Here is a 14764-nt window from a genome sequence, read left to right on the forward strand (position 1 = left end):
TTCCATTTCTAAAAATGTTTACATGCTTGTTTTGAAGTACTGTTTAAATGTAAATAAAAATATTCTTGTATTTACACCTTGTTACAATAATATTTTCTAAATAATCTTTTTTCTTTCAGATTTTACATTGAGATCTCATTGTAGAAAATTCTGACAGGAGTGAATGACCCCATCCATCCCCATCTGCTACCCCTGGGACAGGGGACGAGAAAGGTGGGGGCTGGGGGTTCCCAGGTGTCCGGTTTTCGACTGGAACCTCCAGTTGAAAAGGGAAACTGGCAGCGTCTGGTCAGCACAGAAAGTCTAGTTGCTGCAGTAACTGGCCCCCCACTACTGGGGGCAGGAAGAGCAGCAGGGCTGGGAGGGGCCAGTCTGTGCCGCAGGGTCACTGTCAGGGACCGAGATTCCCTCCGGCCTGAGCTGGGACTGGGCAGATTATCAGGGGAGCCGCGTTTGTACCCCCAGCGTTGAGATAGGGATGGAAATAAGGGCGGAGCTTCCCGGAGAAGGTGCCAGTGAAAGTGAAGAGATGGGACCTGTCAGTCACATTGTAAAACGAGACCTCGCCCTCCTCATAGTCCAGGAAAATCCCCACCCGGCTGGGCCTGACGCTCACGGGGAGGGGGGACGGGGGACGGGGGGGAGGTGAGGGCCTTGTATTCCCATCCCTCAGCCACACGGCCCAGTGTCCATCCTCAGGTGTGAGTGTGACCTGCCCCTTCCTGCTCACAGATTCCCTACAAACCCCCAGAGTCCAGCCTGTCTTGTCTCCCACCTCCACCTCCCAGTAACGCCTCCCACCCACGAACCCCTCAGCGCCCAGGACAGAGACACAAGGATCAAATCTCTCAGGGTTGTCAGGCAGATCCTGGCGTTTGTCTCCGTGTCTCACACTTTTCCGATCCTCAGACAGGACGAGGCTGGGATGAGCCGTGTCTGGATCCAGAGTCACGTCCACTGGGGAGAGAGTCACAGGGCTGGTCTACACTAAGGGGAAAAATCGATATAAGATACGCAACTTCAGCTACGTGAATAACGTAGCTGAAGTCGAAGTATCTTATATCGATAACTTACCCGTCCTCACGGCGCGGGATCGATGTCCGGGGCTCTCCATATCGACGCCGCCACCGCCGTTCGGGGCGGTGGAGTTCCGGAATCGATAGAAGCGCGTTCGGGGATCGATATATCGCGTCTAGATGAGACGCGATATATCGATCCCTGAAAAATCGATCGCTACCCGCCGATACGGCGGGTAGTGTAGACGTAGCCACAGAGTCAGGGCCGGGGACAGGGTCTGGTCATTGGGATCAAAAGGAAATTAACCCGCGTCCCCATTAATCACTGGGGAGGGGGTTGTTGCCTGAGGAGTCAGGGCCCCTCTGCCTGTGAGGAGACAATGAGGGGAAGGGCAGGAGGAGCGGGGAGGGGTGAGAAGGTGGCGGGGAGGTGGGGAGGGGAGGTGACAGACTGATGTTGGGAGAGGAAAGGGGAGGGGAGGTGACAGGAGCAGAGGGGTGGAGGGAGGGACATAGGGGTGGGGCAGGCACAAGGGATATGGGGTGATAAGGGAAGGGAAGGGAGGGGCACCAGACAGGGGTGTGAAGGGAAGGGCAGGTTCCAGGGGCTGCAGGGGAGAGGGGAGGGGAGGGGTGGGCTCCATGGGAGAAGAAGGGGACAGACCCCAGGAGGCTGCAGGGGGCAAGGGAAGGGGCAGGCACCAGGGGCAGAGGGGGTGAGGGAATGGGGGAGCTCCAATGGGGCAGGGGAAATCAAGGGGCGGGTGAGCTGCCAGGGGTGAGATGATGAGGAGTGGGGGAGGTGGAACCATGGGGGGGAGCGAATGAACAGGCATTGGTGCCAAAGGGGCAGAATGGGGGGTTAGGGAGCAGGTGAGCAGAAGGGGGGGCAGAGAGAGGGGTGTGGAGAAGGGCAGGACCTAGGGGGGCAGAGGCGTGTGCAGGGAGATGTGGGCACCAGGGGGGCAGAGGGAGGATGAAGGGAGGGTGGGGCCCAGGGGTTAGGAGAGGGTGAGGGGAGGGGTGTGGCAGTGCTGAGGTGAGGGGAAGGGCTGAGACCAGGGATTTCAAAGGGGAGTGAGGGAAGGGACTTGCACCAGGGAGGAAGATGGGGCCAGGGTGGAGCTGGGACTTGGGGCAGAGGAGGAGCTGGCACCAGGGAAGTGGAGGAGTTGTGACGGGTGCAGGTGTCACAGAGCCAGCGGGGGACGGGCGGGTCTGTGGTGACAAATATGGAGACGGTGGCATGGGTGTTGGTGGCAGAGGGGCATGAGGATTGCTGGGTTAGTGGGGCAGAGGGTGGGTAGGGGCTGGGCACCAAGAAGGAAGGGGACAAGGGGAGGGTCAGGTGTTGGGGGCAGGAGGAGGGAAGGGGCAGGCAGCAGAAGGGTGTGGGGAGGGAAAGGGCAGGTGCCAGGGGACTGAGGGGTTGAGCAGAAGGGCAGGCACAGGGAGGGCAGAGGAAGGAGGGACAAGCACCAGGGGGCAGAGAGGGGTGAGAGGCAGGGCAGGTGGGCAGAGGGAGGTGTTAGGAGAGGGGATTGGGGAGAGGCAGGTGCCAGGGGGTCAGAGTGGGGCTAGAGGAGGGGTGGGCACAGGGGGGTGAGGGAAGGGGCGGGTGCCAGGGGTCAGAGAGGGTGGGGAGAGGGGTAGGTGTCAGGAGGGCTGAGGGGAGTAAGAAGGGCGAAAGTCAGGACAGCAGAGGAGGTGAGGGGTGGGGTGGGAGACAGGGCACAGAGGAGGGAAAGGGGAGAGGTGGATTCAAGGACATAGTGGGGGTGTGAAGTGATGGGAGGGCTCCAGGGTGCAGAGGATGTTTGGGGGGAGAGGGGCAGATGCCAGGAGGGCAGGGGGAGAAGGGAGAGGCTGTTCCAGTGGGGCAGAGATGGGTGGAGGGCAGGGGCATGTGCCAGGGAGGCAAAGTGGGCGTAGAGGGGCAGGGGCCCAGGGGAGCAGAAAGGGGTGAGAAGAGCGAGAGGGATGTTGGTGAGGGGTCAGAATAGATGCAGGGTCCAGGGTCCCTCACAGGGTTGGGGGAAGGGTAAGGGAGGGGCAGGATCCAGAAAGGGGTGAGGGAGAGGCAGGGAAGGCCCCAGGGAATCTCTGATGCTTTGGGGCCCTGTGTGGTTGGTTTCTTGCTTCATAGCAGGTCGGTGCTGTCCCCACGCACACTGGGGGTGCAGCCCTGCCCGAGGGGGAGCAGCTGGGACTCTCCATGATGGTGGGCCCCACAGGCCCCGCCTTCCAGCCAGGGAAACCCGACAGCCATCCCCTTCCCTCGCCGTGCCGAGCCCCACCCCCACGGGGGCTGTTGTCTGCATTGGGCTCACTTGGGGGGCATTACAGTGGAAGATTCGGGGGGGGGGGGTATAAATGCGCACTAATAGGCTGTTGCTAATAAGGCCAGGGCAGTGGGGAGGGGAGGGGGCATTTCCTCACTTACTGCCCCTTCCATCTGGGAGAAGCTGCACCAGGGACCAGTCCCAGTTCACACCTGCACAGCGTGTCTGCACTAGGGTGTGGGAATAGAATGTGAAATGCTGAGATTGTTTAGGCTTCTGGGACGAGCCGATTACGCTGGGAACTGTGTGTAAAGGGCTGGCCTTGGGCCCGTTCTCATCGGCTAGCTAACTGTAAATAGGATGATAAGTCAAACAGGTGTGTAGGATGATAATTACCCTAGGGGGTTACAGCTGCGGCTGTGTAAATTTAATTAACCAATTAGCAACTGTCTAATTGCTTGCCATAATTGTATATAAGAGCATGCTGGAAATGAATAAAGAACTCTCTGCTTATGATCACATGGGTTGTCAGACTCTGTCCATGCTCTCCTGCGATGCAACAAATGGTGACCCCGACGTGATTGAATTAGGATAGTGTTGGTGGCCTGAACTGAAAAGAAGAAAAGGAGGCGCACCTGAGTCTCAGTGTCGACCGGCTAGGAGCCGCAGGGCGTCCGAAAAGAGGGGCGCACCTGAGCTCAGTGTCGAGCGGCAAGCCGCAGGGCGTCTGAAAAGGGAGGCACACCCCAGCCCAGAGGTGAGCAGCTAACATGGGAACCGCTGCATCAGCGGAAGAAAGGACGGTGCATGAATATTTGATGCGCATCGCGGAGCGGCAGGGAGAGAAGCTCCCCTCTGATACGTTATCCCGTCTGCTGCGGTGGGGACGGAGAAGGGGACTTTCTGTTCAACCAAGTACAATTTTTGATAAAACTGTTTGGGAGCGGCTAGGCTCCGAGCTTTGGAAGTCGGTGGCTCAGGGCGATAAGGAGGCCTTCTCCCTGAGTCCAGTATGGAATAAGGCGAAGGAGATAGTAGAAACTCTCGCGGCCGAGGCAGGAGTGCAGGCGGCCCTTTCTGAGCTTTGCCGCCCAACGCCCGGAATGCCTTCTGTGTTGCCGGTTGGAGCCAGAGAGTTTTTCGGTGGTGAGGACACGGTGATACCTTTGGCTTCCAACCCCTACCCTATGGATGATGTTGCCCCTGCTACGGCCCCACTACCCTCCAATGTGGCTATCGGCCCCGACATGATTGATTCTGCTACGGTCCCGTTACCCCCTGATACACCCGAGCCTATGGAGACAGCCTTGCCGTATGCACCCCCTCCAAAGCCATGCCGTGTCCACGGGGCCTGGGGGTTCCACGATTGCGGGAGGACAGAGGAGGCTCGGGTGGAACATGTGCCATCAAACCCATATCCCGATTTGACTACGTTTACTCAGTTTACTCAGTCTGATGCCTTCTATAAGGAGATGGAGCGCCAGGGTCGACAGCTGCAGCATATGTGTGATAAGTTGGACCAATTTGAAGGTTTTCCACCTGGATCATCGCGGTCGCATCTTCACAAGTGTTTTCATTCGACTCGCCCCCCCGCCCCGCCTGGCCCCGGGGACCCTCCAACTGGGGACCCTCCGGATCCGGTACAGCGCTGGCATGGGGTTTTAAGAGAAGCCATCCTTGAAGGTCTAACACCCGAGGCCTTTCCGGTGATTACGCCAGACCCTCAACACCCTAATCATAGACGGTGGGCCCCTTTGGATTGGAAGTTGATCCGTGAGGCACAGAAATCGATCATGGCTTATGGACTAGATAATCCGTATGTACAGTCTATCATTGAACAGGTATTTGCTGGCCAAGCAATGTGTCCGTACGATGCGATTAAGCTAGCTGATATGCTTCTTACACCTACACAGAAACTGTTGTGGAAAGATGATTGGGCTAAGAGAGTTGACTTGGCTCTTGTCCGCAATTTGGATTTGCCGGACGATGATCCCCGGCACGTGGCCACTACTGATATGCTTTTGGGAGCCGGGCGCTTTGTTGACCCGCATTTGCAAGCTCGCCTTGAACCCCGGATCCTGCAGCAATCACAGGAACTAGCCTTGGCTGCCTTTAAAGCGGTGCCCCAGATGGGGAAGCCGACCCCTCCCTATGCTAAAATTACACAAGGCCCATCGGAACCGTATTCCACCTTTTTGGATCGCCTTCGCGAGGCTATTGATAGATCTCCTAATTTAACGGCGGAAGCCAGAACCGCAGTGGGACTTGACCTTGCCACCCAGAATGCAAATTCCACTTGCCGCCGTATATTAGCCACTTTGCCCAAGACTGCGACCCTGATGGAAATGATTGAGGCATGTAATAAGGCCGCTATGTTTGAGGAAACGGATAAGGCAGCAATTCATGCTCAGGCACATGCCACTGCACTGGCCGCTGCATTACAACCATTGATCGGGCGCAAGCGGGGGGCCAAAAGACCAACCCGGCCAAGTGGCCCCTGTTTTGGTTGTGGGAAACCCGGGCATCTCCGGCGGGACTGCCCTGGGCAAAATGGGCAGCGGGTCTCTGATGTGTCGCCTCAAGCCGCTACCGGCGCTTGTACACGATGTGACAAATTTGGACATCGCGCCGTTGACTGTTGGTCGCGTTACAAGAAGGATGGAACACCGCTGCCGGGAAACGGATCGCGGAGCGCCCCTCGGAGGAGCGCGACGACACAAGTGCCTCCACCCGCCAACCCGGCTGCCTGGAACACCTCACCGGAGCAACCCGTGGCAGTGCCGGAGTGGACTTGGCCACAGCGACAGATGTAGTTTTAGAGACTGACGAGGTTCAAGTTCTTCCTTCCAACATTGATGGTCCATTAGGATTTGGACTGAGTGCCCTTTTGATTGGCCGTTCGTCAACATCGAAACAAGGTATTTTTGTTTTGCCTGGCCTTATTGATGCCGACTATACGGGGAATATTGGGATAACGGTACGTGCCCTCTGTCCCCCTGTGACTATAACTGCTGGTACACGTCTTGCTCAGTTAATACCTTTCAAGGGATGTGTGCCCCGATCGACCCCGATTGACCGCGGGTCTCGAGGGTTTGGATCCACTGGCCCTCCCCACACTGCCTTTGCTATGGACATCACTTTGCGCAAGCCCACCCGAACTGCTCGGCTTCAGGGATCCGATGGGCGGCAGATCACTCAGGAAGCTTTTATTGGGGATGCAATGCAGAGTGGGGTAACTGAGGCACCTGTGACGACAGAGGTAGAAGATACTGTGTTTACCTTGGAATCAGAGCCCACTGAAGCGGTTGCAGCTGAGGCCCCCATGCAGAATGATGTAGGAGATGCGCCATCTAACCTAGTATCAGAATGCCCAGGGGCAGTTGTGAATGGGGCCCCTCTACAGAGCGACATGTGTCCTCAAGAACTGCCTGTGTGTGGAAAGGGAAACGAAGAGGAGCCTATGGAAGCAAAACAAACATTTCTACTGACTGCGACAAGTTCAAATGACAATCAGCGAGAGGAAACCAAGTTTGAGCTAAGGACGGAAGTGGAAAAGGATTTGTTTGAATCTGGAAAATTGGAACTTGCAAGCGGTGATAACTTTTATTCAACTCCAGTGCAGCAAGAGAATTTAGCTGTGCAGCTGGCAGATACTGGCTCACCCATTTTTAGTATTGAAAGCTCTGGGGCTCAAAAAGCATTTGTGCCTGTTACAGCTGCAGCAATTGAAGAACAAATCATTGCAGAAACTGTAACGCCTATGGAGACCTCGGCTGAAATTTTAAAGCCTTTAGAAGCAGTGCCTGAAATATTATTTCCTGAACTAGTCCACGATATTACCGCTGCTCATTCGGGGTTTGAGGCTGCAAGCAGTAGGAGTGAAGCAATTGCAACTGTGTCAGTGTCAGGGATGTCTGCTGCAATGGTGGATGGAATGTCTGAAAGAGCCACAAGATGTACACAACCTGGGCCCCTGGAGGATAGTTGCTTGTTTGCTATGCCAGGATTCTTTTTGTTTGATCCTCCCTGAATGATTTATTAATTGAGATAAATTTTTGCTTTGCCTGAATGTATAGGGTATTTGTGTGTTCTAAGTAATGATTGATTGCCCCCCATTACTTGCCCCGGCTCTCTGGAGCTTGGTTACCTTTGTTTTTGAAGTTTGAGAACACTCAGCCAAAAGACTTGTTGAGTATTCTCAAAGGGGGGAGTTGTAGGTTATTAGATATAAATTTAGGTAATTTGGAAGTATGGTTTTGGGTTGTTAGCCTTATTAGATTTTTGTATGTTTTGTGTTATGTGTAGTTGTAGGATTGTTTGATATTAGTTGTAGCCTATATTATAATAGATAGATGGAAAGTAAGTGTTGTTATTAAAGTTATATGCATGAGAATGTGGCCCCCACGGTGGGAAAGTACAGATAATTGTTCACAGAAGACTAGAGAAGGGTGGGGGCTAGTTAAAAGGTACACCCTCCTAGCTATTTGATCGTGGAATAAGTTAGTGTCCATGAAAGGAACGGTTTAGCAAGAGAAAAAAAAGGCTCGGGCCCAGGCAGGCAGGCAACAGACAGAGAATTTGGAAAGGAAGTAAGGATCGGGCCCAAGCGGACAGGCAACAGATAAGGCTTGGAAAGCGGGCTGGAAATTCTTGAGGGTGTAGTAGATAACCAAGGTTATTACGCATAAATTTGGGAGTTTCTAATATTCGGGAGGATATTTGATATGGTGATTTGCCAAGATATTAGTTTGTAATTGTTTGATTATGCATTATTTTATTGTATTAGCAATTGATTTTATTGATACATGTTTGATTTATAGAGGTATTTGTATGTTTTTAGTAATTATTGATTGCCCGGTAGGGGTAGATTTGTTTTTTGTTTTTTTAGATAATTGAGGAATATGGATGTTAGCTGCTTAGTATTTGATATACCATGCATTTATTTACAGAGTTAAATTTATGTTATGTGTTTTATGTTTTGTTTTGTGGTGTTTGTTTGTTTGTTTTCTGGCCAGAATTGTTTTTTGCATTTTATGTGGTTTATGTTGTGTTTTTTTCTAGGACCCCCCCTCCCTCAGTGTCAGTTTGATCGCCTGACATCTGAGGGATGATTTGGTAACAGAAGTTTGCCACAAGTTGGTGTGCTATAGAGAAGGGGGGAATCCTGTAGAATTTACACCATTTATTTGTTGTGCTTTGTTTTTGTTTGGTGGTGTTGGGGTTATGTTAAGAATTGCATGGTTATATAGGTTGGCTTTATAAAGTTTTAATTTTGGTTTGTGATAGATTGTGGTGTTATGTTGTTATAAGTTGGAAATGTTTTGCTAATGTCTTATCCCTTTTTTCTTTCCCTTTTTTGATTTTGAGTAGAAGGGGGAGGTGTGGGAATAGAATGTGAAATGCTGAGATTGTTTAGGCTTCTGGGACGAGCCGATTACGCTGGGAACTGTGTGTAAAGGGCTGGCCTTGGGCCCGTTCTCATCGGCTAGCTAACTGTAAATAGGATGATAAGTCAAACAGGTGCGTAGGATGATAATTACCCTATGGGGTTACAGCTGCGGCTGTGTAAATTTAATTAACCAATTAGCAACTGTCTAATTGCTTGCCATAATTGTATATAAGAGCATGCTGGAAATGAATAAAGAACTCTCTGCTTATGATCACATGGGTTGTCAGACTCTGTCCATGCTCTCCTGCGATGCAACACTAGGGGTTTGCACCAGTGCAGCTACATCAGTGCAAGGAAACCCCGGCAGACATGGCCTGAGACACTGCTGTGCCAGGGACCGTAACCCCTCCCATCACTGGGGTTATGGATCAATAATTACAGGGTCACTGGAGCAGGGGAGCTGGACTCTGGGCTCCCAGATGGGGGCCTGACCCCCTGGGCTGCAGAGTCATTCTCACTCCCACGTTCTGGCCCAGTGCCCCTGGCAGTGTTCAGACACAGGGGGACGTCATCAGCCACCTGGAGCCCAGCGGTTCAAGCTCTCATGGCATCACACAGGGGATTGAACCTGGGGCTCCCAGCTGAGGGCCCAGCCACTGAGCTAAAGGCTACAAGGGAAGGAGCGGCACCTTTTTCTGTTCATTGAAACTAGTCAGCAAACCCGACATGGATTCACAAATAGTTTCTCTTGACCCGAAATATAATTTTGCAGCAAATAAACTATTGTCCAAAACATTTCACCCAGCTCCACTGCAAACCTGCCTGAGCAACTTAGGAGCCCCAATCCCAGTGACCTGCAATGAGAGACTGTCAACATCCCCAGAAACGCAGGTACAGGCAGGCCAGGCTCAGGACATCAGCTATGAAACACTCCAGAGCTGCTGGTTAATTTGCCCTTTGAAGACAAATGCCCCCTGGGCCCCTGATCTCACCCCCACAAGTCAGGCTGAAAATGGAGACTTGGCTCCAGCCTGAATTCTCTGCCCAGAGCCATTTGTCCCATGGATGATGCTAGCAGCACAGACCCTCTGAAGCTGCACCTGGGCATCTCCCAGGGCGGATAACAGTCACAGAGACCCTCTCAGAGCCCCAGGAGCTCAGGTGTCTCCATCTAATGACTGTGCCAGCCACCCCCGTCGCTCTCATTAACCAGCCCTGGGACAGACACGCTGGGAACTTTCACACCCAGACTCTGGAGACACTTTGGGTCCTTCTACACAGCCTGCAGCAGCGAGTCTTGGAACAGGGTGGACAGATTCAGGTTGGCGGGGCTCCCTCTTTGGAATTAAAAATAGCCGCATAGATTTTCAGGTTCTGGCTGGAGCTCAGGCTCTGAAGCCCAGGGAGGAGCCAGGTCTGCCCCTCACAGTGCAAGAGGGGACATTGTCTGTGTCCACATCCCCTTCACCCCCTTCCGCGGATGGGGAACAGCAGCCCTAGGGCCCCTCCCTTCACCCCCAGGGCAGGGGAGTGAGAGCCCTCAGCCTCCTGGGCAGTGGGGCCTCCCAGCACCAATTCCTGGGTGAGCGTGAAAGTGTCTCCACACAGAGAGCTCTGTGCACCTAGCAAATACACAGATGTGCCTGTGGATCAGGATCCGGGATGGTGCTCTCCCCAGGAGTGATGGAAGCTCCTTCAAAGTAGAGGGGTCACCCACTCATGCCAGCCCTTCTCCCTGAGCTCCTGTCCCCGCACCTCTGAACCCTCGCTCTCACACTGCCCCTCCTTCCTGAGCCCCTGCCTTCACACCACCCCTTCCCCAACACCCTGACCCCCTGGTCTCTCCTCTCGGCCCCCTCCCCCATCCTCACTCACCCTTACAGCTGGTAAAAAGTGGGAGGGAACAGCCCTCCCATTGGTAAAAGTGATGGGGCCATGGCCCCCTGGCCTCTCTCTTCCAGTGCCCCTTACTCACCCCCACATCCCCAGGAAGAGAGGGGGCTTGGGCAAGTGTCAGTGAGTTCGGTGCTGGGGATACGAATTGGGTTTTACACCCCTGCTGCTGGAGCTCTGTGTATTGAGGGTATAAGGAGACTGAGGCCGTGTCAGCTCCCCACTGTCCTGCCAACGTGGCTCAGCCCTGACAGCTGCTGGAGCCTCTCCCTGGGGAGGAATCATCCCTGTGGCCCATTCAGGCCTTGACCTCCCTGCGGAGATGGCCAGTGAGGCGGCCGTTAAAGTGAGTTACGATGTGAGCTCCTGTCCGCTGGGAACTAGACTCTGAGCCTGGGCTGAGATCGGTGACTGGGAAGTGAAAGGCCCCAGCTGCCTTCACTTCCCCCCTGAGCCAGCCCAGCGCTACCAATCATTCAGTGCAATAACAGTGATGCTCAGGCTTGGTGACACAGCCAGTGCCCAAGCGGGCAGGGTGAGGGCCTGTCCAAGGAGCAATGGGCACAATCTGCAGCAAGGGAGGTTGAGGCTGGAGATGAGGAAACACTTTCTAATTCTCAGGGCAGTGAAGCTCTGCACCAGGCTCCAGGGGAGGTTGTGGGATCTCTGTCACTGGAGGTTTGTAAGAACAGGTTGGACAAATCCCTGCCAGGGATAGTCTAGTCCCTGACCTAGCATGGGGGTCTGGACTAGGCAGGGCCGCCCAGACGGGAGGGGGGGGCAAGTGGGGCAATTTGCCCCAGGCCCCAGGCTCCGCAGGGGCCCCCACGAGAATGGCTGAGGCTCCCTCCCCAGCCCCGGCCTGACTCCGCCTCTGCCCTTCTCTCGGAGCCTCAGCACATCCAGCAGCGTCCCTGAACAGCGCTGCAGCGTGGCTCCGGCGGTGCCCCTGAGCTCCGCCCCACTCAGAGCCGCATGGTAAGGGGGCGGGGCTGCGAGCTCCAGGCTGAGCTCAGCTCCCTCCACTCGTCCTGGAGCTCACAGCCCCGCCCCCTTACCACAAGGCTATGAGTGGGGCGGAGCTCAGGCCTCACGCAGCGCACAGTCAACTTGTGGAACTCCTTACCTGAGGAGGTTGTGAAGGCTAGGACTATAACAATGTTTAAAAGGGGACTGGATAAATTCATGGTGGCTAAGTCCATAAATGGCTATTAGCCAGGATGGGTAAGAATGGTGTCCCTAGCCTCTGTTCGTCAGAGGATGGAGATGGATGGCAGGAGAGAGATCATTTGATCATTGCCTGTTAGGTTCACTCCCTCAGGGGCACCTGGCATTGGCCACTGTCGGTAGACAGATACTGGGCTAGATGGACCTTTGGTCTGACCCGGTACGGCCTTTCTTATGTTCTTATGTTATGTTCTCACCAGAGACACGCTGCAGCTGTCGAGGGAAGCTCCTGGATGCGTTGAGGCTCCGGGTGAGGGGGGAGCCGGAGCCGGGGCCGGGGGGGGCGGGTTAGCTAAGGGACAGGAAGTCCCGGGGGCAGTCAGGGGACAAGGAGGGGGCAGAGGTTGGGGAGGCAGTCGGTCAGGGGACAGGGAATGGGGGGGTTGGATTGTGGGCATTCCGGGGGTCTGTCAGGCCTCAGCTGGGGGGTGGTGGTGGATAGGGGTCGGGGCAGTCAGGGGACAGGGAGCAGGGGTGGGGTCCCAGAGTGGTGTCTCTGGGGGAAGTCAGGGGACAAGGAGCAGGATGGGTCGGGGATTCTGAGGAGGGGCGAGCAGTCGGGGGGCAGGAAGTGGGTGTGGGTCAGATAGGGGGCAGGGCCAAACTGTTTGGGAGAAACAGCTTTCCCTACCCTAAAGCTCATTCAGCAGTTAGAGGCTTGCAGAAGAGCCAAGCTGTTAGCTTTTCCACTAGAGATACCATCCCTTTCATGTCTCATATGCCAAATTATAATCTATATTTAATTTCAGTGCCATAGGGAGATTCATGTCAGGGGAGGGTAGCTTCATTTAAACTTAGCCACGGGGGGAGGGATCACATGAGAAGAGCAATATCCTACACCATCTACCTCCTTCCCAACCCTACCCTGGGTGACCCCCCCCCCCCCCGCATTCCCCGAGGCTCCAGAGGGGTTAATTCAGTGGTTCTCAAACTTTCTACTGGTGACCCCTTTCACATAGCAAACCTCTGAGTGCGACCCCCCCCATTATACATTAAAAACACTTTTTTATATATTTAACACGGTTATAAATGCTGGAGGCAAAGTGGGGTTTGAGGTGGAGGCTGACAGCTCATGACCCCCAGTAATAACCTCGTGACGCCCTGAGGGGTCCCAACCCCCAGTTTGAGAACCCCTGGGTTAATTTAATTTTAGCACCCTGTATCCAATCACATGCATGTGCTATTTTGAGCATTTCAGTTTTCACAACATAGGCCCATCCCAGATTCTGGAACAAGCTCAAATGCTCAGTTCATGGAGTATGTACATAAGCTATACTAAAGACAAACCCACAGTAACCGTCTCCAGTTTGTGAGGGACCCCATGGAGCCAGTCTCTAGGAAACAGATAAATGCATGGAGGTTAAGTCCATTAATGGTTATTACCCATCCTGGCTAAGGAATGGTGTCCCTAGTCTCTGTTTGTTTGTTTGTTTGTTAGAGCGTGGAGATGGATGGCAGGAGAGAGATCATTTGATCATTACCTGTTAGGTTTATTCCCTCTGGGGCACTTGGCATTGGCCATTGTCGGTAGATAGGATACTGGGCAGGATGGCCTTTGGTTTGACCCAGTATGGCTGTTCTTATGTTCTAATCTAAATGAACCCAAAGTTATGGAGACAGATATGAGTCAAGGAAGCCAGCAGAGTATCAGAAACCTGGAAAAATCTGACTGGATGAGCTCAGGCATTTGGTCACAAGCTGAGGTGGTTCAAAAGTTTTGGATTTTTTTTAAGCAGAATTTTTTTACTGTTTCTTTAAACATTCAAACACAGCAAGCAGCAAATATTTGGCCTCACGTTTCTGAAACCCCAAACCATACTCAGGTTTTGGCAGACTAATTTCAGCTTTTCAATTAAAAAAAATACAACAAAATTTGAAGGAAACCAGACATTGTCCGTGATTTTTTTCTGCTTTTTAAAACCCCCTAGTTTTCAATCCAAAAAAAGTTTTGACGGAAAATATTTGTCCAACCCTTTTAATGAGCTTTAGTGCCTTTTAGCACTAGCTGATGCTGAGAACCAGTGATACCTTGTAAAGAAGTTTTCTCAAAACTGGGTTCGTGCCGAGATGCAGTAGGTTTATTTTTGCCAGGACCGCCTGTGGGTGTGGAGCAAGTGAGGCCATTTACGCCGGGCCCCTCAGGGGCTCCCATGAGAATATAGTATTGCAATTTTTTTTATGGAAGGGACCCCCAAAATTGCTTTGCCCCAGGCCCCCTGAATCCTCTGGGTGGCCCTGGGGCTAGGTGACCTCTCAAGGTCCCTTCCAGCCCTGCATTGCTATGGTTCTAGGTTACAGCTGTTCTGGGGCTGGGCCCAGGGCCCTGGCGGCTCTAAGCCTGGTGAGTGGCACGTGACAGAGTTAACACTGTTAGTGACCATGGCAGCTGGCAGCTCAGCGTCCCTGCCAGGGGCCTGGGCTGGCATGTGGCTGCCTGTACCTGGCTCAGCAGTGTGTTACTAGGCCATGTGAACAGGACCTAGGGTTGGCACCTGTCCATAGGGTTGCCAGGCATCTGTTTTTTTATTGGAATGCCTGGTCAAAAAGGGACCCTGGCGGCTCCAGTTGGCACCACCGACTGGGACATTAAAAGTCTGGTCAGTGGCGCAGTGGGAGCCCGGGGCTAAGGCAGGCTCCCTGCCTCCCTAGGTCCGTGCAGCTCCTGGAAGTGGCCACCAATTTACTTCCCTGGAGTTTGAAACTTTTCTAGCAGAACATAACCAAGCGTCAGCCATGGTCACGCCTCCCTTTGAATACAGGTTGGCTCTGGGGGTGGGGGGAAATGTATGAAGAGAGCTGATCCTTTTAGGGGAGTCAGGGACCAGACTACCTGTGACAGGCTCCTGTAAGGGAGAATGAGACAACCCAGACCAACCTGGAAGTCATTAAATCCCTAGGTGGCTAGTCGGCAGCGAAACAGCTCATGAGGCTGATAAAGGGTAACCCAGGGCTCAGCT

General features: G+C 53.6%; 1 protein-coding gene across 1 annotated transcript in view; it reads right to left on the bottom strand.

The window, feature by feature from the left end:
- Window positions 1-83: 83 nt before the first annotated feature.
- LOC120383934 (E3 ubiquitin-protein ligase TRIM39-like) overlaps window positions 84-14764 on the bottom strand; it is a 109279-nt gene continuing 94598 nt past the window's right edge. The window contains exon 6 of the mRNA XM_039502261.1: window positions 84-957. Within this exon, the coding sequence (XP_039358195.1) occupies window positions 392-957 (566 nt within the window). The 3' untranslated portion in view covers window positions 84-391. The remainder of the gene's footprint in view (window positions 958-14764) is intronic.

This window comes from Mauremys reevesii, linkage group 15 (genome assembly GCF_016161935.1).
Source record: "Mauremys reevesii isolate NIE-2019 linkage group 15, ASM1616193v1, whole genome shotgun sequence".
NCBI classification, from domain to species: domain Eukaryota; kingdom Metazoa; phylum Chordata; order Testudines; family Geoemydidae; genus Mauremys; species Mauremys reevesii.